This window comes from Ambystoma mexicanum, chromosome 6p, assembly GCF_040938575.1.
Source record: "Ambystoma mexicanum isolate Mex_15411 chromosome 6p, UKY_AmexF1_1, whole genome shotgun sequence".
Taxonomy (NCBI): domain Eukaryota; kingdom Metazoa; phylum Chordata; class Amphibia; order Caudata; family Ambystomatidae; genus Ambystoma; species Ambystoma mexicanum.
The window spans coordinates 786242673-786267776 of record NC_090935.1 but is presented as its reverse complement, the minus strand read 5'-3'; the positions used below and the strand labels follow the sequence as shown (position 1 = coordinate 786267776).

The following is a 25104-nucleotide window of genomic DNA, read 5'->3' as shown; positions in this document are numbered from 1 at the left end:
GTCACTTCCGATACCTGGCTGTGCAATCCCAGATTATTTCTGTGTGGGGCGTGGGTGATTACTGTAACCCAACAGACAAAAACTTCTTGGGTGCCTTGGAGGACAACTCAAGATAAAAAGCGACCCATTCACTGAATATTTTAGTACTTCTTGAAAATGCTATAAACTGCCTTCCTGGGTGGTAGGACTGTGTAGCCCATGAAGGCAGCTCCTGCTACTATCAGGAGCACTATGAGGAAGCCCTTTAGCTGATCAGCTGTATCCCTGGATCTTTCTGCACGGAGGCCACATGCATTCAAACTCCCACAGACTCCAATTCCTCCTTTCATTGGTTCCAAAGCTTTCATGCGGGTCTAAAATCTGCTCCCGCATAACCTCTCCTCCCATTCTGTGTTCCACTGCTCTGCAGGCGACCAGCTTCCCTCCTCTGGAGGAAGCATATTACACCACACTGCGAACAAACATCACTGCTCCAAGACCACCTCAGCAGTGATAGGAACAGTGTAAACCCCAGTAGTATAACATGAACAAAAGAAAGATGAATGTAAATGTATGGATGAACATGTGTTCCAAGTGTGTGCCCAATTTATGAATGACCGTGGATATAGAGGAGCACTCCGAGGAGTGGTCAATTCAAGCCAAGTAGATGTGCTTCACACTGACAAATTACAAACCTTTGTCAACACCTGAATGGTTTCCGATTGCATGTGCTTCGCTCATCTAACACCTCACTTACACAGAAGGACCTGCCTTAAGTTGTGAAGGCGTGCAAGATGCGTGTAGTGAGTGATGCAGAGCAAGGAACTAACATAAAGGTATGAGGAAATAAAGTTATAGCACAGGTCAATGTGTACTGTGTACACACCCGCGCATACTGCTAAGAAAGTAGCTGTAACATCCACATTCTGCGTGAACATTCTAGTGTTACACGGGCAACGTATGCATGAGGCATAAGGTAATTATGTGAATTAAGAAACAGTTGTAACTAGCATATGCATTAACACAGTATACCGTTTTGACGTGAGGTTTGTAAATCTGCCCTTTGAAGTTTACATCACCATCAACTGTTGCAGTTAACAGCCAAACTCTCATAGGTTTAGCAACAATTACATACTTTACAAGCAGGTGCTTTGAATGCTCACCTTTGCGCCTGTTTTACTAGCTACTGCGGCAGCAGCTCCGGCTCCGACAGCGCCAGCGGCTCCCACCGCAGCAACGGCAGCACCCGATGCCACTGGTTTTGTCACGCTTTTTACCTGGGGGGACATGGGGCGAAGTACTTATGTGGCTGGTGGAGTCACTTATTAGGAGAATGAAACGTGCTATATATTCTTGCAAACAACAAAGTACAACAGTTTGTCATAATCAGACATTAATAATGTCAAATATCATTAATACCATAAAGTTTAAAACAATATACAAAACATCTTCCATAGTACACTGAAAACCATTTCAATCGTAATTCAATTTGAATTTTTAGCAGACCAAATCCATGTAATAAAAACCTATACAGATCAAATAATTGTGATACAGCATTTCCTACCATCAAGCTGGACCATCAAATCTCATGAGAATCAACCGAGTGGTCATCCTGCAAAGACTTAAAGTGCTTGTGCTTTATAGATACTATGGAGTCACAAGAAAGAATCACATGTTTTAGTGTTTCTTTGCAATCCAATTTCTTACACAATCTACAACTTCTCCCTTCTTCAGATATGTTAAGCCTAGGACCAACCGTTTTCAGAATTAGAAGTGGATTGAATCTAAACATTAATTAAATACCCCATGCTCTACTACACAGAAGAATAGTTCTCTATTTCGACAGCATTGTATTTTTTTCATTTTCTTGCAAAGTAAACCTTCCCCTTCTACTTCAAGAGGTTATCTCCTCAGTGGAATAGGTGGACCTTGAGATCTTCTTAGCCCACTGCTAGAATGAGTCACATTATCGCCTCCATTGAGTCTTCAGAAATTGAATAGTCTGCAGGTTCTTTAATTAATGGGCACTAATACTAACCAATCTAAGGTCTGAAAGTCAGGAGGCTGGCAGTGTGCACCCGGAACATCTCTGGTCTGGTACCCAGTCCACTAAGCTATATGGCAGACTTAAATATATAACAATGGTGCGATAAATACAACAGGATAGAGGAACTCAACTGCACCATTCAGGACGGCGAGGGTATCTTAAGAAAGCACACCTCCTTAAAATGGGAGTACATGCATGAAGAGGCCGCATTACACAAATCAATGAACATCCTGCAGAGTAGCAGTAACATGGGAGACAAAGCTGGAGACTATGTTGGATCTCCCCTGCTGTGTTACAGTCTGCAGGAAGAGGATCGGACAGTGCAGGCCAGGCACTTCATACGTGCTTGAGGTTGGATTTCTTGGCTTCCTGGATCTATGTTTAAAATGGCACTCCCAACATATGGGATTAATTGTAAACAGTTACTACCATTATAAAGGGATTCTTAGACAAACATAGTGCTGCAGTAATGGTAGAGCTTCTGTAGATGTTGCGAGAACATCCCCTTGTGTTGGGTGTTCAGTCCATACCTCTGGAGCTGGTTTACTTGGAGGAGCAGCAGGGGACACTTTCTCTCCTTTAGTCTGAAAGAAAAGGAATACAAGCTTTTTACAACACTGATATAAAAGAGTCAGGTTAACAGATGTACAGGGTGTGCCAAAGTTCTGTGACTTGTAGAAAGATTTTGCAGTGGAGGATCTGATAAAAGTCTGATAATGTCAACATTCACTAGTCAATGTGCCAGGAACGGTCGGTTTGCAGCGTTTGCGGACTGCTTTTGATGGCTTTGCCAATTTTAATTTTCTAAAAATCAATGTTAACAAAACGAAGGTATTGACCTTCACAGCAAAGAAAACAACAATGGAAGAAATTGTGCGATGGCTGGCTTCCCCTTGGAGAAAGTTACAGACTTGATATATTTGGGACAGGTATCCCAAATAAGGCGAATGCACTTGGTTATTTTAGACATAGGACAGATCCCTTGATTTCCCAGATGAAATATCAAAAATATGTTTTGTAAGTACTCCCTGCCTCCACATATTTTTTCGGTCAAATGTAATTAAATATATATATATATGGGGGTGGGTAAGGGTATAGATTAGGTTGAGGGTAAGTGTGAGGGGGCTGCGGGTGGTCTCCCCCCGCATTTTAGAGTGAAACAAAAGGTCAAATAAATTCGATCAAATCAAACATGATTAGGTCAAATGTTTTAGGTCAAATCGACCCAAACCATAAAGAAAATACTCCCAAAACCTTTGTACTATAGAGCTCAACATTATAACTTAAAATATAAATGGTCTTTTCACAAAATTAATTTGATCTTTCATTATGTGTTGCATGCAAAATGTAATCCCTTTAAAATTAATAGACAACATTATTATAACATTAATACAGACAAGAGATATTGGAGAGTAAGTCATAATAATTAAAAACTTAAAATATAAAGAATACAAAATGGAGGAACAAATGCACAGACAAGCATGTTTCACCCCGTATAGGTTTATTCATAGGGGTCTCCTTCAGGGTGCAAGCTTCCTCCTAGTTGCATTCCATTACAGCAGTGCCTAGCCAAGAATATCATATATTGGGTTTCACAGGCCGGATGATTCCACTTGGCTATACTGATAAAAAATAGATTCTTGAGTAAACAATGCAGTGATTTCATTCCTCATTTATCATTCAATTTAAAAACCTTCTTTCTTATGAATCAACATGCATGCCAGCACTTTTTTTCTTAGGATTTTGCATTATTTCGATTTGAAGTTTTACACTGGAATTAAATCCAATTAATTATTTGCTTTTGTAAGGTGTGAAAATCCCAATAGATACCAGGTCATTAACTGCACACTTGGGCATTTGCCAACACAATTTCATGATGCCTTTGCCCACAATATATATGCAGTTATTCTGCTGGTATCAGAAGACATTTTCATGCTGCCTATACTCAGTAACTAGCCAGTATTTCAACTGTAAGAAAACATGTCCTTGCTGGCTGAACCAATATATGCCAGAAGCTCCACGTAAGAACACACTGTTTTACCCATAATACCAGTAATGCCACTGTACTTAACATATTAATGCTGGCGAGCCAATGTATGGACAATATGCCCACATAAGAACAACCTCATTTTTTGTGTCCACTGTAAGAAAAGATGTGCATGTTCCAATAGATTGCTAGTACTGCCATGTAAGAACACACTCCTGTCCGCTTTGTCCATAATGCTAGTAATACCATTAAGAAAACATGTCCTTGCTGGCTGAACCAATATATGCCAGAAGCTCCACGTAAGAACACACTGTTTTACCCATAATTCCAGTAATGCCACTGTACTTAACATATTAATGCTGGCGAGCCAATGTATGGACAATATGCCCACATAAGAACAACCTCATTTTTTGTGTTCACTGTAAGAAAAGATGTGCATGTTCCAATAGATTGCTAGTACTGCCATGTAAGAACACACTCCTGTCCGCTTTGTCCATAATGCTAGTAATACCATTAAGAAAACATGTCCTTGCTGGCTGAACCAATATATGCCAGAAGCTCCACGTAAGAACACACTGTTTTACCCATAATACCAGTAATGCCACTGTACTTAACATATTAATGCTGGCGAGCCAATGTATGGACAATATGCCCACATAAGAACAACCTCATTTTTTGTGTCCACTGTAAGAAAAGATGTGCATGTTCCAATAGATTGCTAGTACTGCCATGTAAGAACACACTCCTGTCCGCTTTGTCCATAATGCTAGTAATACCATTAAGAAAACATGTCCTTGCTGGCTGAACCAATATATGCCAGAAGCTCCACGTAAGAACACACTGTTTTACCCATAATACCAGTAATGCCACTGTACTTAACATATTAATGCTGGCGAGCCAATGTATGGACAATATGCCCACATAAGAACAACCTCATTTTTTGTGTCCACTGTAAGAAAAGATGTGCATGTTCCAATAGATTGCTAGTACTGCCATGTAAGAACACACTCCTGTCCGCTTTGTCCATAATGCTAGTAATACCATTAAGCAAGCATGTTCAAGCTGGCTTCGTCTATGTAAGCCAGGATCCCCAAACATGAACATACTGATTTTGATTTGCTATGATATTAAACTTGAGGGGTGTCAATTATTCCCTGAAAAGGACCAGACAGAGCTAAGAGTGGTGCAGGGGTCTATCCCCCAAAAGATTATCTTAAAAGCAATGGGTCCAAATAGTGTTTTTTTGTTAAGCTCGCAGATTTCCATCATGAAGTGTACACGCCACAATCTGCTGCTGAATGGCAAAATCACAGAATGCGCAGCTGGCATCCGCACACGACACGTCCAGGAGTTTTTCTTTTTCAAGACGCGTATGACTCCAAACTCCCACCCACTAAGAATGAACAGATGGGAAGGGGGTTGGGTCTTGGGGAGCGTGTGGGTGGGGGAGGGCATAGTTGAAGGCTTCCTTAAATGAAGCGCAGGGGTAGCGGAGTTGCCCTCCGCTTGGCAGGGTCATCTCACGAAGTGATCTACCTTGTACCAAAAGTGTACATTTAACGCATATGCGAGAATGTTTCTTTTATTTCATTAAAATAGCACGTATTGCAGTTACTAATTTTCAAGATTTCCGAGGATGCAAGGGAACCTGTGCTCTTTGCGATAAATTCATTACATAATTTCAGCCAAAAATGCGATTACACTCCGGCATAGAAACGTGTCTTTCTCCTTGTGTGTGTGTGGGGGGGGAGGGGAGTGGGGGGTTCTATGTGCGCGGGGGGGGGATAGGCTGGTGAGCGGAGGGCTGAGGAGAGTAGCATGTACTGGAGGTGCCTGAATCCAGGAGGCCCCCCAAGACAAATGCTATGGGGTAAGTCGGGCATGTTCTCTCACCTTGACATTGTCTAAGCACATGTAGCAGGCCCAGCCTTACACGTTAATTACACATTGAACACGAAAACACGATCGCCCCTCCCCTCACACACCTGGAATTAAATCAGCGTGGAGGCTCTACGAAGGGGCGTGGCCGAAAGAGTGATGGACACGTATTTCCACCAATCACTAAATATGCTGTAAATTACCGAAATACAACATGGCGGGTGTTGCATGTGAACCCCTCCTGGGAGCATGGTAGCTCCCAGGATGTTGTAATGGGTCACGTGGCAGTAGCCACGTGACCAACATAATAAAATAGGCGAGCTGCTTCCGGCTCGCCAGTCACTCCCATTCTGGCTCCAGCGTCGTTCTTTGAGAAGCACCATGCTGGTGCTGCGCTGTGTGTGCTGGGCCCAAGGACGGGGCCCAGTTGGAGGACGGTGCCCCTGCCGGGCAACGCCGTCCGGATGGTGCCCCTGCCGGGCAACACCATCCCTGTGTGTCCCCATGGCCCTGTGAGTTGGGCCATGGTGGCGACCCCGGCCTGGGTGCCCCCAGAGCCGGGGCCGCGGTAAGCCGGTTGCCAGCCGGCCATGTGTGGCGCTCCGGTGTCCCGGAGCGGGTGGGCTGAACCCCCACCCTTCCTAGTGCGGCGTGATCGCCGCACTGCAGCGTGTGGTGTCGGGCGCTGCCCGACACGAGTATGGGGCTGCCCGGTGGACCGGAGCAGCCCCCAACAGCGGGTTTCACTCATAAGTCTATTGTAATTCAGTGCATTTCTTAGATGAGTTGTAATACCTTTTGTAAAAGGTGGACAGAACATACTGCATTTGCTTTAAAAAAATAACTTGATAACACATATTCCAACCTCTTAAAAAAGAAGTGGACTAAAATGATAAAGTAACATTAATTTCTTAAAGCAGAACAGTTGTAGCCTGCAGCCGACCAATCAGGATCCTCAGTGGTGTGACTGCGGCTAACATCGTGTTCAGCAAGTTGGGGGGGGGTTCAACTTTGACCCATTAATGGCACCACCACACCACTGAAGAATCGTCTTTGTCTGATAATGTGCGCAATTAATTCTGACTGAGCAAAACAAAACGCGAAAAAGAGCACACTGAGCTATAATAAGCTCCTCTAATGCATGGCTAAAAATTGCAGCCTTCGCGCATTTGCTGGTGTCAAAAATGGCGTCCCCAACCGGAAGTGGGAGACACAAAAAAACCTAACCGCACTTCATGTTTCAGCCACATGGTGGCGATGGAAGGCTGCGCTTAAAATTGAAATTGAGTCGTAGTGGGCTTGTGAGCGGAGCCAAGGCAGAGCGAGCACCCATTCAAAATCAGTTTTGGGTAGACGGCCAGAACTCTGCCCCACCCCATAAAGCCATGCAAGCGCCAGCGAACATACACACCCCATCATTTTTCTCTCACTTACCTAATTCTGTGTGTCCTTCAACTCCACACTCTTGCTTGCCCTTACTGGTGCACAACTGTGCACCCGGCAAGCTGCAAGCAGGGGGTGGGTGTCCCCAGTTCTTGTTCCTGGAATTTGCAAAGCGGCAGGAACGAACAGCCTCAGGATGGGCAGTAATGGGGGATGAGCAGGAGCACCTCCTGCCAACTTTTCAGCCTGCATTTACCAAGCCAGCAAGCCTGGTCGGTCGGTTTTATTAGTACTGGGGTGGGCCATGAAGGATTACTCATTCGCGAGCACATGGCCATCTCACGTCTCGGCACCCACTAACTTCATCGCTGTAGACCTGGTCGAAGGTTTTGCCACGGTTAAGGAGTTACAACATTGGTGACACCACAAGCTTCCTTACATTTATCCATGGCCACACACATGGCTATGATTGCAGTAGTATTGCCGTCAAAAGAATTACAGTCAGTGCTTTAAGTGGAGTGAGAAATCGAGGGGGTGGGGGCTGCAACGAGGGAGTATGGCCTACATTGTAGGCGTGGCCTGAAGTGTCCCCAGCACAGGACAATAAAAAAGAAAAATGTTGCCATTTTACTCGTCTCGCGTTGGGGATTCACCCAAACCATGCAGGTGACAAGCCAGTGTCGAATTGCCCTGTGCTGTTTCGTTGGTGCTCAATTCATTGTTTCATTCAATACACTGTGTTAAGTAGTCAACTGAGTGAAGCCAACGGAGTCCATCACCTACAAAATAGCACAGTGTGATGCAACACTGGCTTGTCATCAGCAGGGCTCGAGTTTGAATCCCCAGCACTGGACAATAAAAACCATTTCTTTTTTGACTGTGCCGTGCTAGGCATTCCAACCCGAGCCCTGTAGCTGACAGACCAGTGTTGCAGCTCACTGTGCTATTTCAAAGGTGGACAGTTTCTTTTGTTTTATACAATTGATTGCTTGACACAAAGCCACATAAAGGGTCAAATCGTACGAAAAGAAATAGTGGAACTAAGCTCCCTGCTGTCTTGCCCCTGCTGCCCCCAAACCCCATTGCCACGCCACATCCAACGCACAATCCAAATCCCCAAACAAACACACCTGCTGTTTAAGAGAATGTTCAGTGCAGTGCTTCCTGTACTTTTATTTTTAAACTGAACTGTTCCGGAACGTTTTCTTTTCAAAATAAAAGTATAGGAACTGTCAAACTTAAAGCAAATAAAGTAGAGGAGCACCTCTCCCGACCGCTCCCGCCCACTTCCACCACTGGCTTTGTGTGTCAAGCAGCCTAGGAATGAAACAAATGAAATCCACCACCTAAGTAATAGCACAGTGCATCGTGACATTGGCAAGTCACCGGGAGTGCGTGGGTTCAAATCCTGCGCACGGAAAGTAAAACAAAAAAAGTGTTGGCTCAGGCAGACTGGGGTAATGTGAGCCTGGCAGAGCCCCTGCTCGATCAAGGTTTTGGGAGAGTGGCTTGGAATAGCCCCAGGCCACTTAAAGCCCTGAATTCACAGTGCACAGTGTGTCGCGATGAAATGCCTTACAAGAATAATCTCAAAGACACATCAGATGAATGGAACATTGCAACTTGCAACTTCGGACGCATGAGATTTGCGCTAACGGTCAAAACTGGCAATATTTCAAATACCACCTGTTTTTATTGACTGCCTGACTATGAAGGTCATGAGATATTCACCTCACCTGTGATTTTGGGGAATGCTTCATGCAGTAAATACTGTATAATTTGACAATCTGTCTAGGATTTCTACACATTTAAAGCTCCTCCCAAATGGTGGATGAAGGGGTCTCGCCCCTCCCCTCCCAGCATAATGAAACGGCACATCTTCAGTTCAGATGCCCCTGGTTTCGCCCCCTTTCCTGTACAATGCACAGAACGCCCATTGCAGACCCTCCTGTGCATTATTTTAAATAGCATCGTGTCAGCTTGATCAACTACTGCAGCACCACATCAATTTCCATCCACAAACAGATACTACAATGCGGCCGTGCAGTATTGCAGAAAATCTGATTGTTTTGCGGCCGGTAGGGCGGCAAGCTCTCAATAGTCTGCAGAAGTCCACATGCGGTTCCGGGAATTACCACAAGTGCCAACCACAGGTCAAAATCTGCCACACTTGTATAATTGGCTCTCTGGCAAGGTTTACCATGAATAGATCGAATCCGAAATGACAGAGGGCGGAAAAAAAGTTATTTTTTCGAAAATAACTTTTGGTTTTGTCTCCCAGGGACATTTCGTATCACCGCTCGCACACTGTGAAGTGTGCCGCCGCCTCCGCAATCCCTCTGGGACGCCGGTTCGCTTCACGCACATAGAAGGGAAACCGGCACCAAAGGGTCATTTCCTTTTTTTTTTAAAGCTCTATTTTTTTTTTTTACTTTGCTTGTCACCCACGAAGTCCCTGAATGTTGATCAAGGTTAGCGGGGACACCCCCACAACCCCCACCCCCTATGATCAGCATTTTTGGAATTCATCCAGAACAAGGTACCTATCTCACCCTTCCTGAGAAGTTTTCACTGTCTCCTAGAAGAAAAAAAACACAGCTAACTCAACTACTGTCTCTGACTTACAAATACTTTCGAGGTTCCGCTCCATCCGTTCCTATCAAGGTGCTTCAGTAGAGGCGACAGCTGCCTTTGCTGCACCCCACGGCGCTCTAGAACAGCCCCCCCCTTTCACATTCTCAGAGCGCCTTACTTGTTGCTGTCCAGAAACTACCTGAAGACTTCGCTTCTCAACCTAACTTGCTGGTCTCCAATCTCCTATATGGACCTGACCCACTCTCTTTCCTCTGTGCTCTCTTCAACTTCCCTCGTTTCCCTCCTCCTCTTGCTCACCTGAGAGCCTAGCCGCATTTCATTGCGTGGTGTGTGCTATACAAGCAGTCAAATAAATTAAGAAAAACAAGTACGTGGCAAAGCCAACCCATTTGGCTTTTGTCTAGTGAACGTGTTTTTGTCTCAGTTAGTTATTTGCATTTCTAAAGCGCTCACACAGCCCACGGGCATCGAGGCGCTGTTACAGGAATGGTTGCGTAATTATGTATTTTTAATTTTTTTTGTCGTAGTTGCGTATTTATAACGCACTTAAATACCCAGAGGTTTCTAAGCGCGGACCCGGGGATCGAACCTGTGTTGTTTCGTGTCATCTTGCTTCCAAGGCGAACATGTTGCCGCTGAGCTATCCTCCCGGGTCATTAACAGGTATCTGTGTTCATATTTCCAGAAACTCAGACTACAGCAGGTATTAGCATCACATCCCGGGTACTGCCATCAAACACACAGGTACCCGGCACCATACCATGCATTGGCAATGAATGTCCAATACTTACATCAGATGCCAGTTGCTGCCATCAAATGCCCAGGCATTACATACATAACATACACCATGCATGCTCATCAATGGCTAGATACCTACATTCTATTTACAGGGTTCGAAATTGCTGTCAGCTATTTGCCTCCTGCTTCTAGCATAGGAGAGCCTAGTTAGCTGGAATCCAGCAGGCTACCAGGAGCTACGTTTGGCTCCCCAGGCCAACTGGTATCTTTGATAAATGGGCATATGTCAAATTAACCATGGGCACTTGAGAATTTTAATAAAGAACAATTAGGACACATTTAAGCAGAACGGATCATACATAATGGGCAACAGTTCAAGTTTGCCTCTTCTGTTGAATTTAATTTGCGGTGCACTGTGTAGTGGTAGCTCCTGCCTATTGGGTGATGCCGGACACCCAGGAGCTGGTTTTAGTTCCTGCTCATTGAGTCCCCATTTTAGTAAGAGACTTCCATAGGCCAGCAGTGAAGACAATTCATTCTACTTAGTCTATTATTAATGGTTGTGTCAGCAAATGCTACATTGAATGCATACTTGGAATTACTAGATAAGCATAGCCCAAGTACTTACTGCATCCTTACCTATGAATGTAAAATGTGATCAACTGAAAACGCAAAAACTATTGGCATTGCCAATGCTTGTGTTTTACCTGTCTTTATGCATTTTAAACGAACATTGAATTCATCAGGATTCGGAGTTAGGATTAAAGGGTATCCCTAGATCAGTGTTCAGAAGACCATGAACACCAATGAGGTGGCTGGGTAGCTTAACTGTTTATGCACCTTTTGCAGAACACTGACATGCAGGCAAAAGGCAATTCGGAACACCGCGAGAGCCACAAAAGGAGCCGAGGGGGGTTAGGGCGGGTGGCCTAGCTCAATATTTCCCCCTGACCTTTAAATATTGCCACAAATTGAACTTTCCACTACCAATGCAATATCTCATACAAGTACCACAGAAAAAGATGTGCAAATACCCACCTCGGCGGTGGGTTTACTTGAGGCTGCCGCAACAGATGCCTTTTCTCCTTTGACCTGAAAACGAGAGAATTATTCTGTAATTCCTTGCATTATTGCGAGTAGTATTTTTAAATGACAGCACAGGCTGCAGTTAGAAAATAACATTAATGTCGGCAGAATGTTTTGAATGACTCAGACAAAAGTTGAGAAATAAGGATTTTGCAAACTAGCAGAGGGCAGTTGCGTTCAGAGACAATTGCAAAAGGTTAAAAAGCGACCACTGACCAAGGGGGCAAATACTCCCAATCCTATACTGCGGACACCAAGTATGGAGCAAATGCACATTCCTCAGTACCACACATGCATGTAAATCTGTGTGCAGCTGGTTAACACTACCAGACATATCTCATATTTTGTTGCTTCTAGAATTAAGTACTTTGAGAAAATGGACACATGTAATGGGCAAGCAAGAGATCTGCAGCAAAGAAATGCATTGGAGTGCTGTGACTTCACACCCAGAATTCTACCCTTTCTGAACAGTCCTGCATTTTATCTGTGGAGTGAAGCTGCTGTACTGTGAGGAGTCCTCACATCTGTGAAAAGACCGAAGGAAAACGCCAGTCCCAAAAGCCTGATTGCCCCACCCCCCATTTGTCGACATATATATTTGCAGGGGGGACCCCCACACCTTACCCCTATGCATTTTTTATTTATTTTAGCCCCCACACATATATATGCGGAAAAATGGGGTCGGGCTTTTGGTCCTCGTTTATTTTGGGTGTTTCCACATCTGCCCATCCCTGCATGGGCTTCACTGGCTCACAGGCTATCCAGTGATGTTCCCAAATTTGTTTTACCGAACACAGGAACAACAAGTAGGTTTTACCGAGAGAAAATGTCGGTATTTTAAATATATAGATGGGGGGTAGGGGAAACGGGTAAAACAGGAAGGGTGGTGGTTGGGGTGGGGTTTGATACCGATTTGTTTCTCTGAAAAATCTACTCGGTATACCTGTGTTCAGTAAAAAAAATGACCCAGTAACATCACATGGAACCCCAGATGACAGCTTAACCACAAATGGATTTCAATGAATAAAATACAATTGCATACTGGAAATTGGCGCACAGGCGTTGCTCACTGCGCCAACAGGTTCCTTAGCACAACACCAAGGTAAGATCCCCAAACCCCACCTGTTCCCTCCACAGCCCGCCCGGTTTCCCAAATCCTGCTGTCATGGACAAAGAGAAGACTAGAGCTGATCATAAGGTAGAAAGGTACGATTTAAAAAAAAAAAATGCCCAATGCTTGCATGTTTTGAATGTTATGCAATGCGTGTTTCCGTGTGCATAAGAGTTCAAATGAGTGTGCGCATGTATGTATGGGTGCATAAGAGCGAGACGCATGTTTTAAACATTTCTTAGTATTTTTTATTATTTGCATTTGGTTTATTACAAACCTTTACAACATACACAAATCCTCAAGAAATATAAAAGAGATGAAAACAAAGACATACATCGCTAGATGAGGGGTAAAATCTGACCCTCGGGTCCACCCGCACGACTCTCAAGGCGTAGACAGCAAAACAATAGATGTGCCTCATTCTTAGGCCCATCACCAGAATCATCGATGTATTGCAGTTGAGAAAAAAAAGCGATATTCTCTTAGACAACCATTCAGATCAATTGACGATTTGGACGACATGGAACTGGCATTGATCAATCAGATCGACTGAGTGATCGGAAACCAATGATGTCATCACAGCAGGGGTCGAAATTCATATTCCAGAAGCAGGAGCTGAAAGTAGCTCCTGGGTGCCAAGGGCTTCCGTCTGACCAGGAGTTATTCATCTGACCCAGGAGATGTTAAAAGGTTTTCTTAGGATAGTGTACGCATAAAAAATGTGTTGAAAAAAAGTTCTGCAGAAGATCAAAAGATTCTCAGACAAAATGACTTATAGATCTAGATCTAGGATTCCACTTTTTATTCACTCTGGAATGCCTAACAAATGGTTGAACTTGCTTTTATTTCCAATCTGTGATAAGCACGATAAAATGCTCGGTCTTGCACTCTGTTACAGACTGTATCTTCTTATTATGATCCTGTGCAATGCAGCCTCACATTTATTTCCCTTCTAGTTACTCTTATGCCGGCCTCCCGATTTGTCTCTGTTCCTTCCTCACACGGCCATTATTCATGTCTGCCGCTACACCCACGACTGTCACTAGGACACCGTTTCTGTTGCTACATCGATTGCTTTTGCTATCCCCTCACAGACACATTTCTTTCTGCTGCCTCTTTCTCTGCTACCACCTTGCTCTCTCTCCTGCTACTGCACCCTATATCTACCCCTCCCTATGCCTTCACTTATTAGGTGAAGAAATAGGGTAAGGTTTTAAAAGTAACACTGGTTGTACTTTTGGCTAAGACTGAAAAATGGGTTTATGGTGCAGGTGTCGAATATACTAGATGCCAAGATGTTTGCCACAGGCGCTACATGACTCAAGCCGCAGTGTATAGCAGGGGTTATTGATCATATTTTAAGGACCTCAGGAGGATGAATGGCTGTTATACCTGCTGTGACTCCAACCTGAGATGCATAGATTTTACAGATTTAAGACCTCTGCATCAGCCCACTAAGAATATTAAACAACACCAAAACATTAGTAAACCGTAATTTAGAAAAGGCATCTGGCCCAATGCATTATGTGGTTGCTTTTAGGAGCTATATACAGCATACTTGTAAGGAAGTTTTTTTATTATAGCCGTCAACCTGTTGCACAGGTGTTGCCCTAACATTAAGATCCTGGTCTGACTTGAGATTTGTATTGAACTTTATGAGACATGTATGAGACTTAATGCATATTTTAAGAGATTAAAAGGAAACAGGACATTTTTGGCGAAGTGCGTTTTACAGCAGCAGGAATGTTTTTCAGAATAGAACACTTTTTTTAAACAAAATGACAAACGCTAGACCACTTAATCAGTAACCTCTGTTTAATGTTACAGTGAAAGGTCTTGTTAAGGCCACTGTCCAGCTGTAATTGCAGTCATAGTTTGTAACTATTTTGTAACTGGCATTATCTGTACCTCACAGTACATTCCAATAATGTAAAAGTCAACGTGTAAGTGGAGAGATTTGCAAGCAAAACCTACACCTACTTTTTAAAATTTGTATTCTCCATTTAGAGCTATAGTGCGCTCAATCTTTAACAAAGAAAAACAGTGGAGTTTTCTGCAGTAAGTAATTGGATGGCCTTGTGCAACCGTTTATAATATAATTTTACAGCCTTTAAGTGTTGCAAGAAAATGTTATTAGGCCTTCTAAAAGAAAGGCTTTACAAGAAATATCAGTACTGTCACTGCTTTCCTATAAGAAAAGGAGTGAAATTGACTTAACTTGCTTTCAAAAGAATGGCTGACAGAAAAAAGTTTAAAAAATTGTACATACGTTTTCAATGCTAGAAAGGCAAGTGTCACTTATGCACAAGCTGTTTCTATAATTTATATATTTTCTTGGTGTGTGCATCTTTAAAGCAGGGATCTGCAACCTTTGGCTTTTCAGATGATGTAAACTACAAATCCCACCTTTCCTGGCCAGCATAGTCAATTGTGAGGGATCATGGGAGTCGTAGTCCAAAACATCTGGCGAGCCACAGGTTGCAGACCTCTACTTTAAAGGAATGGGTTCTGGAGGCACACTTTCTCTGTTTTATTTAGAAGCAACATTTGTTTTAGCTCAGGGTTGAGGCTCACAGGGGCGATTTATGCATGTTCCCAGGAGGCTAATTCAGCAGGAACTGAAACAAGCTCCTGCCTTGGAGTTTCAAAGCGATTTCCAGGAGCACCTTTTTACCAGGAGCTAAATAGCGCTCAGTGCCCCTGAATTTCAATCCCTGTCACTTACATCACAATGTAGCCACGCTTATACATGAAGTACATTACATATTCATCCATTCATGAAGCCACATAAACATGTGCTCGTTTATTGCATATTGGCACGAAGCACATGCTTCATATCTGTATATTCATATCTTTTGCCAAAGCTGAAACTGCAAGATGCAAATAATTCATAAACCTAGCTTGCACATGCCTAACTGCTGCTAACATGTTGAAGCCATAAGCAATACTAGAGACATTTTAGGCCTCTGAAACGAACAAGAAAGGAGAGACAGATTCTGACTACAGACAAGCTGACATGACTGCCCGAGGCGAGCAGAAACAGGACACCCAGCCAAGGACAAAGTGGAAGCAGGAAAATGTCAGTTACCGAGATAGTGAGCCACCTGCAGAAATTCATGCTAAAACCCTCATAATTACAGATGAGAAGGCTTCATTCCGTGCTCTCAACACAAGTGACCCAGATGGAGAAAACTGTTTGCAGGGAACCAGAGAGGAGAAGATCAATCAGAAGAGACAAGTGGGCTTAAGTAAAGGCCAAGCAAGAGCCACAAAAGAAGGGATCCCTGATGGATACAACCATTTTGAAAAAGCATCACATAATCATATGTTTTTATTGCCATTTGTCCACTCCCCGCTTCCTTTGCCTTCCTGGGTAGGACACCAACATCTTTCAGGCTCCAGCAAATTTCCAGGAGTCCATTTCCTCTCTGTGCTTTGGGATGTTTTGGCCTCCCTGCTTCCTCGCTGCACACCCTCCCACCATCCCTCCACAATATGTCCTTTTTTTCTTAATACTTTCAGGGCAGAAGGTGGGGGGCTGAGGAGACTTGGCATTGGGCTCACTTGGTACACTCCTAGATGGAAAGCAGCTGGATAAACGAGCCCCTCCTTTGCCATGTCGTGGTGCAGAAACAGGGAATGCCTGAAGAAATTAGGCATGAATTAGTGCCAGGGCACCCCATTATGCCATCAGGATACTACTGCATCTACAACGTCTGCACGCACTCTGCCAATCCAGCCACACGGTAGACGACATGAATGTTTGATACAGCTGCCCTTTCATGCACTAAACTAATTTCTGTGCAGAACTGCCTAACAAGTGGGGCCTGAATGGATCGTAGTTGGGCCCACTGCAGTGACGTTAACACCTTTAAATGTCCACATGGTACTACTGAGAGGGCATTTACTGATTTTGGGTGGGCCCTGCCCTACTCTGTCTACGCCTCTGCAGCCCCTCGTTCCACATCAAACGTCTTGTTGGCACTTGCTGCTGGCTTCCTACTTCTCCCAGTAAGAAATTCAATACATTCTTACACACTACCATGCGTGGTTGAGAGACTGACACACACGCTTCAAGGCCTGCACCGGCCTGCAAGTCACGAATCTCAGATTCAAAGAGAAAATGCTCTTTCACGGTCAACGCCTGTGACATGACATGTATGTCTACTTGAGTGGGTTTAGGATATCAATTAAAGTGGGGTATTCTACATGGCAACTTTTGCGTTCCTTTCGTGTCATTGCATGTAGAGGCGTTGGTCATTTTTCTCAAGGTAATTGCAACCATAGGTTTACAAGCTCTCCAATATATAGAATCAATAGTCTACTTGCACCAATGGGGAATGTACACCCGTGTAATATGGGGGCACGTTCAGGTGTTGCTCCAGCTGCAATAAAATATAGTTTTCTGGCTTTTGTGGTAATATTGAAGTACACGAGTACGCCACTGTGTGGTTGAATCAGACCTTTTGACCTTTATGAATTAACCAAATGCATTCCAACTCATAAGGACAGGAGGGTCAGCACATTACTTTCCATGAGTGGGAATCCACATTCCACACGGTACTGTAGAGGAACCATAACTCAATAGGGATTGGTGTTTACTGGTGAAAATTAACCAGGTTGGAACTTGTGGCCCACACAATTGGGGAGGGTTTCATACATGACTGTTTAGTGCCACTGACCAGAAGGAAATGAACCCACAGCCTGTGCTAGATGCCACTCAAAGCCCCAAACGAGAGATGCCCAATGGCAGTACTCTAAAGCCAGACAGACAGAGGAACTATACAAATGCCCTTCCTGAAGCCATATCGCTCTAGAAAAGCCAATGCAAACAGTACACGTGAATGCAGCTTTGGGCACAGCAAGCAACAGCGCCCCTTACTGGGTGTTTTTAAACTTTACATCGGTACGAGAGCGACAGAGAAAGTGAGAGAGAGAGGTGAAAGCGAGGGAGAGAGCGTGAGAGGAGAGAGGATGGAATGGAGCGAGACAGACAGACAAGATGGCTGACCTCACAAAAAAGCACGTTTTTTAAAATAAGGTGGAATAAAGTAAAAGGATTTTGGGGTAAAGACTTGATCAATAGATGTGTGGGTGATATACAAAGAAATCATGAATGCCAACTGTTGAAAATATAAAATTGTGATTGGATGATATTTACAAGGCAAAACATAAACACTACCATGCAAAGTTGAGAGACTGCGCCAGAAGCTTCAAGGCCTGCTCTCTTTTTTCTTATGTTTTGTCAAACAACATGTTGCCTGTAATGCTCGCCATAAAACAACGCTCAACAGGGTCAGTACTTGCATGCCAAAACAACACAAAGAATAGATTTGCTCCAGTGTTTTACGAAATTGTCACCTGTTGGACAGGCAACATGCTTAACTGCCCATCTAATGTCATCCACTCCTGCACAGGACCACGGCAGATCTCTCATTAGTACTTTGACGACTTGACTACACCAACAGCCTTTATCTTGGACTGCAGGAAAATCTACTCAGTAGATTACAAAGAGTTCCAAACAAGGCAGACAGATTGCTTCTAAGGCTTAAAAAGATACAAACTCATCACCCGAGCACTCCACTGGCTTACAATCCAAAGGAAGATTCACTACAAATCTATCACTCAGTATCACCCACCGTGCCTTCCAGGGCAGATGTACTGAAGGAAATTCAGATGCTACCCGTAATCGAGAAAACTACAATCCAGCAACAATGCACAAGTCCGCTGCCAATCTTCAACAAGAACGGCATGGAGGATCTCCTGTCTCCCTCCTAGCAACACAACTCTGCAACTCTTGGCCCAAACACCTGTGCACAGAGGACCACCTGACATTTAGAAGAAAACAAATCTGGCTAGTCAAAATAAGACCAGCAAGTGACGAGCACCAAAGTCTACTCAATTGCCACCAGCACACCCCTAGCCATTGCAGTAACATTCAATTGAATGACACTCCCAAAATTGTATTAACGTTTCAGGAACCTACACACACCATACCACCATCAGAAAATTAACACATTAGGGGCGATTGTTAATTGATCTGTTAGTCTGTAAGGCCAGGGAGCCAGGTTAGCATGTTTTTTGTAAGCCACGGCCTGTCACATTAAAGCGACATTTTCCACTAACGACGAGTCTGGGTATTTTGTGCCGTGCGCCCAAAGGGGGTTGCTGGGGAGCATGCGGTACGCGTTGCTCCCCGGGGAGGTTTTGGGTGCTGCACCCGACCAACGAGTCGGGCGGGGAAGGATTATCCCCCTTAGCAGATATATACGGGTGCCGGCGAAGGTCTGGGAACTTTTGGCGGTTAACGCCATTCCGTGTTGCCCGCCCATCCACTCTGATAAAATGTTTCTTTTTGTTGACAGGGCAGGGCAGTACAAAGGAATATTTGTACAGTAGTGTTTCTTGTTTCTGAGGTGGCAGGTCAGCCTGGCTTTCATTGAAGAGGAGATTGGTGGTAAGTTTGGGGATCTGCAGACATTGGGGAGATTGGGGATAGGGGAGCGGTTGGGTAAATGATGTTTGGTTGAAGCCGAAGGAGTATTATCGCGGTAAGGAGGGTGGGTAGTGCTGTTTGCACGAACAGGTTACCCGGGGGGTACAAAGATGGGAAAGAGGTATTGTGGAAGGAGGGGCGTGGCCTCGGGGAGAAGATGGGAGAAAGCGGGAATGAAGGTTGAGAGGAATTGAGGGGAGGGAGCAAGGGACAGGAAGTGATGAATTTGAATTGTTTTTCTATTTAGTTGTTTTTGGCGATTGTTAATTGATCTGTTAGTCTGTAAGGCCAGGGAGCCAGGTTAGCATTTTTTTTGTAAGCCACGGCCTGTCACATTAAAGCGACCTTTTCCACTAACAACGAGTCTGGGTATTTTGTGCAATCAGCCCAAATGCTCTAATATACATAGTTTATGATCGAAGCACTACTTTGCCATCTCTTTCGATCAAATAAATATAAAAAGGGCACATGTCCAGTTTATATCAGAGAAAAAGTTAATGTTGGTGAAAGTTGGGGCAGGATACTCTTGCATAAGCTTGAACATAAATTCCATGCATAGGTAGATAAGATGGCCGCGGCTCCCGGCATGCAGATTAACGAGCCTTACCTCTGGCTCCTCTTTCTGTTTTGTCTGCTTGGCTTTGACATCCTGGCTGGGGGCGGACTTCCCTCCGCTGGGCTGCTTGGGCTGCTTGGGCTGGGCTGCAGCCCCAGATGTTTTGGTGGGACTTTTCGGCTATACAAAGATGAAACATTGTAAGGATGCGTGTTGTCACCACAGCAGACAAGACACAGGTGCATTACATTTGAGAAAAACACGAGCTTGTCGGTTTCTAAATCTAACTGCCTCTACTCTCCTCCCTTTACAACTAATCCAGAACAGGATTGCAAGACTTGTCCTTGGCCTCAAGCCCTGGGATCGTATCTCTCCAGCTCTGAAATCTCTCCATTGGCTCCCAGTGGATGCAAGGATTAAATTCAAAACCCTCTGCTTTGTCCACAAGGCTTTCTGGGGCCTGGGTCTAAAATACCTTCAACTATCCCTCGGCAAATACCTCCCCTCAGAGCTCTTCGCTCCTCTACTTCTAACTCCCTCAGGGTCAGTCGTTTTCCAAACAAACGAGCTGGGGGTAGATCTCTGTCTTTGGCTGGGGCCTCCCTTTGGAGCGGCCTCCCTGCCACTCTGAAACTTGAAGAAAACCATCTCCGGTTCCGGAAGCACCTCAAGACCTTCCTCTTCGCTTCTGCCTTTGTCCTCCCCCCACCCTCCCAATCTGCTTCTCTCTTGGCACCGTGCACCTGGCCACCCTCTGTCCCCTGGGCCCAAGTACCTGCTCACCCTTGCACTGCCTCTGGGCCACCCCTTGCACTGGGGAACTGTATCTATACAGTCCCCCACCCCTCTTCATTTCTGGACTTATCAGACATACCCAGTCTGCTACCTTGTCACTTGCTGGCTGCGCTACCACTGTTTATTGCCTTTATTATCTATTTATTTTTATGTGTTACTATTTATCCGTTCTCCTCTGCTCCGCACTTTCCACTTCTCCCCCTTCCATGCACTTTCCCTCTCCATGCACTTGCGTGTTCTCAGTGTCTCTGGGCCGAGTGAGATCGCCGTTTTGTTCTCCCCTGTTCCCCTCCCTTGCCTTGTCGGGCTCTGAAACACTTGTGTACGAGCGCGATACAAATAAATTATAATATCATATCATATCATGCAGAACACACGCCTTTTCTTGTAACACACACACATTGGGAAGAATATTTACCACAGCAGAATCCTTTTGAGGTTTCGTGGAAATGTCAGCTGGCTGCAAGAGAACAAACAATAAAACAAGTTTATTAGTAGATGATATCAATACATTGACTGTTCACATAGGCAACTACCGGCTTAGGTGTGGACTGTAATAAGAAGACCAGCGTTTTTATCGCGGCTGCCGCCCTACAGCAAACGTTTTATCTTTGGGAACTTACGCCATCTACTGGTGCTTCAGCGACAAAGCATAAGAATATCAGACCTGATTTTGCCGCAACCTGCCACAGCCCAACCTGAACATTTCGGCATGTACCGTCTGCAGAGGCCCACAAGGCTGGTTCTTGGATTTACGAAGCTGTGTGTGTCAAAAGTCACGCAGGGCCCCCCAACGTGCATATGTACTGCCATTTCTGTGCCATCACAGAAAAAGACGGAGTGAGCGACACAAGTGCTTGATTACAAGCTCCATTACAAGACGGGACCATGAGATAGTCAAGAGACAGACACACTTTCATGTGTAGATGATCAATAATCACGAATATTATTGATATAATATATGGATCAATACCATTAGAGAGGCTTTCTTTACAATCACATATAAGGTGAACTTAAGCCTTCTATTGACCTCTAATTTTGGCTCATAAGGCACAGTGCGATAAAACGATGTACCCAGGAACACACTCTTCATTTCAGTCGTGAAGATGGGATTTGAGACCAGTCTACAGCATAGACACTTGACCACATATCTTCCCAGGACTCACTAGTCAAAGTATGTGTTGTTTGGCTTTCAAGAACACCCTTTTTTAGAGATGGACTTGTTAAGCATACAAATAAGAAGACACCAATCAGACAAATATATAAATCATCCTGGAGCTATGTTAAACCAAAATCACAATTATAGTTTTATTTACCCCCGTTAGTAATGGAAGAATACAAGTTCCAGAATGCAAGGCAGTGGGAGGTTAAAAGTTGGTCTTTCAGGATTTCAAGACTTACAACAAAAGATACCGTGTGAAAACATCACCTGGTTGTAGTCATGGTTTGACTCGTAATGTGAAGTTCCAATAAAGCAAATGCTTTTGGAGTGTCAAATAGGCACACATGAAACTAAGGGAGACAGTTTAGAAAGTTTTATTGTGCAACACAGTAATTGAATTGAAAGAAAGAACAAATGTAGGTAGCTAAGTGGAGATGTTTGTAGGCTTTCATAAGAAAACTACATCCATCACAATTTTTAAATATTAAAACGTATTAGGGTCTTGTCATAAACAATGGTCACGCCAATCAACCATGAGCCTCTCCATTTAAATGTTTTGCTCATAAGAATGAGTGTTAATCATGGGCAGAACACCATTGGGCTAATTAGGCTCCAACCAACACCCGCCCCCAAATTCTGGGCCATTCGTATGGGAACTGCTGACCTCCAGAGCTGTCATGTCAAGCAGACAGGTCCAGGTCTGCGTACTTACTTTCCTTTTGCTCTCAGCTGTGCTGTTAGGCATGAAAGGTTAGGTAACAGGCACTGCAATGGGGCATTTCCAACGTTAAGACCCCCCTCCTTACAGCTCAAATAAACTAGCCATTGTGTAAATTAGCCTTACCTTGCTTTTAACCCATTGGTGTTAGTCAGCAATGTCCCGTATGTAACCTAATTGTGTATGCAAGCCTTACCTTGCTTTTAGCCCTTTTGTTTAAGGTAGCCACATCTAACATTTAGCCTAATTGTGTAAATTAGCCTCACATTCCTTTTAGAGCATCTGTGTGAGTCAGCCATACCTCGCATTAGCCTAATCGTGTAAGGTATTTTGCATTCATCTAGCACTTAGATCGCCTGTGAAACGTAGCTCTGCTCCATCTACATAGATGGAACCCAGGAAAGTAGACGTTGTTTGTACAGCTAACCCTTTTCTCCTCTTGCACAGCGAACCTTCGTAACTTAGCGGAAGGCACAGGCTCCCTTCTACACACCCTGCACTCAAATATAACACAAACACTATTGCACATCACCTGTGCCACAAGAATGAAGCTGCTTTTAATGACAACAATTCAAACTGTAGCTTCCCACATAACTCTCAATCTTCTTAAACACAAGCCCCCCCTTTAGTCCATAGTATACCTCCGCTGTGCCATTCCACCCACCATTCAGACATGGGTGGCTAGCAGGGTCTTGACCACCCGTGCACAACTTCAATAGCTGAAATGCATGCACGCACCTCCCAAATTCTCCCAAAATTTGGACTCTGGTCCTTCCAAGGGCGTTCAACCAAAAAAGCATTGGGACCGTAAATACAGTGAAAGGCTCTACAACAAATGACAAAATGAATGAATGAATGAATATCTGCTACCAAGACAAAGGGCCTGATATACAGAAGTGTTTTGCGATGGGAAAAACCCTTTGTATATCAGGCCCAATGTGTGCAAAACAGAAAAGATTCCTTTACAAGATTAGTTTGTACCCATGTTGTTCACTAGCTTGACATGCAAAAAGGGTTCACTTTTATGTGTATGTCATATGTTCTTGATATCATGTATTATAGCTAGCTAAGCCTATGGCATATACCAGGTGACCTTTTTACACAACTCCTTTTAGAATAGGGGCATGTTTATTATGACGAAACATAAAAAGCATGAATAAAATGTATACAGAAAAGTTGTACGCTTGATTTTCTTGCCATGCCATATTTTCATTTATTTGTATGGCGTAGAGGGAGCACATAACAAAATTGACTTTTCTGCAACCTTCAACCTCTTCCTCCTGCAAAGGCACAGGCATTTATGACAGCATGATATTTTCATGCTAGCGCAAATGCTTCAGATTCTTATGGAATATGACTGCTTTATACACCAGCTAAAAGCAGGCAGTTTCCAAAAGAATTCATTACAAACACCGCCTGCTATGCACAAATGGCAAGTGGCATTGACATAATTTCCCCTGCAAAGTGAACAAACTAAGGCATAAAGGTGATTAAGCCTGCATTTGACACCTTGTTTTGCACTTCAGAGTGCAAATGTCTAAAATTGCATGCAGGCGACCTGTGACCCATCCGTGCAATTTAAAAGAACCCCCTTTATTTTTTAGAGTGCTGAAAGTTTCTTTTTGGAAAACGAGAATCGGGCACAATACAAGTAAATTTGAGCAGACCACACAAAGGCCTGCATTACATGTTTGGCGGTCCGGAAACAAGGGTGCCAGTAGCAACATACTGGTACCCTTTCGGGACCGCCTAAACTGCGAGTTTGCCAATAGGGGAATGGAACTCCCAGCAGGCCTGACCTACCAGGAGTTCAGGCCCCTACCAGCAGGGTTTTCACTGAAGCACCGGCACTGTTAGCAATGGTGCCGGTACTTCATTGACTACCATACCGTTCGCCTGGAATAATATCCGGGAAGTCAGGTGGCAGAAAGGGTGTTACGGGGTTGTCGTTAACCCGCTGCCTACTGTAAGGAACTCATGGTGGCAACAGTAAAGACAAACAGAAGTGATCACAGTTCAAGGGTGTTTATTAAATTGTATAGGTAGGTTGGAAAAATGCCTAATCTAAACCTAAATCTAAGATGGGGGCAAGCTTCGACCATCAAACAATAATAAGGTAGTCCTAGCGGCGTCTTGTCATATAAAAGGGCCTATACCAAAAATACCTATTGCCAATCCTTACGCTAAACACAAAAAGAAGCGTGGGATAATATTCATAAGAAAGAAGGAAGTGTTCACAAGTAATAAGTCAGGAAGCGGTAGTCGGGGTCTTCCTTCGCCACGTTTTCAGCACGGGTCCAGGTAGGATTCTGGAGCACAGCACACACTCGAGCTTTACCAGCACAAGCCAACAGTTCCACTCTCAGCAAGCAGAGCCTTCGGTGGTTAAGTCTCTTTTCTACAAAAAGTATCTTGCCTACGAGGACCTGATGTCTTCCCAAAAATAATAAACAAATGTTCCTTTCTGCTTGCACGTTGGGTGATGCTTTTTCACCCCTTGGTCCCCCTCTTCTGTGCTCAGACCCTTCTAGAATGTTAGCTTCCTTCTGTCGGGTTGACTACTGCTTTCAACA

At 44.2% G+C, this 25104-nt stretch overlaps 1 protein-coding gene across 13 annotated transcripts in view; it reads right to left on the bottom strand.

The window, feature by feature from the left end:
- The window catches only part of CAST (calpastatin), a 757786-nt gene that overhangs the window by 331232 nt on the left and 401450 nt on the right, over positions 1–25104 (bottom strand). For all 13 annotated transcript variants that reach the window (XM_069627659.1, XM_069627661.1, XM_069627656.1 and 10 more), the window contains 5 exons: positions 21070–21111; positions 19908–20036; positions 11646–11699; positions 2557–2610; positions 1143–1256 (listed from right to left, as the gene is read on the bottom strand). In XM_069627659.1, the coding sequence (XP_069483760.1) occupies positions 1143–1256; positions 2557–2610; positions 11646–11699; positions 19908–20036; positions 21070–21111 (393 nt within the window). The remainder of the gene's footprint in view (positions 1–1142; positions 1257–2556; positions 2611–11645; positions 11700–19907; positions 20037–21069; positions 21112–25104) is intronic.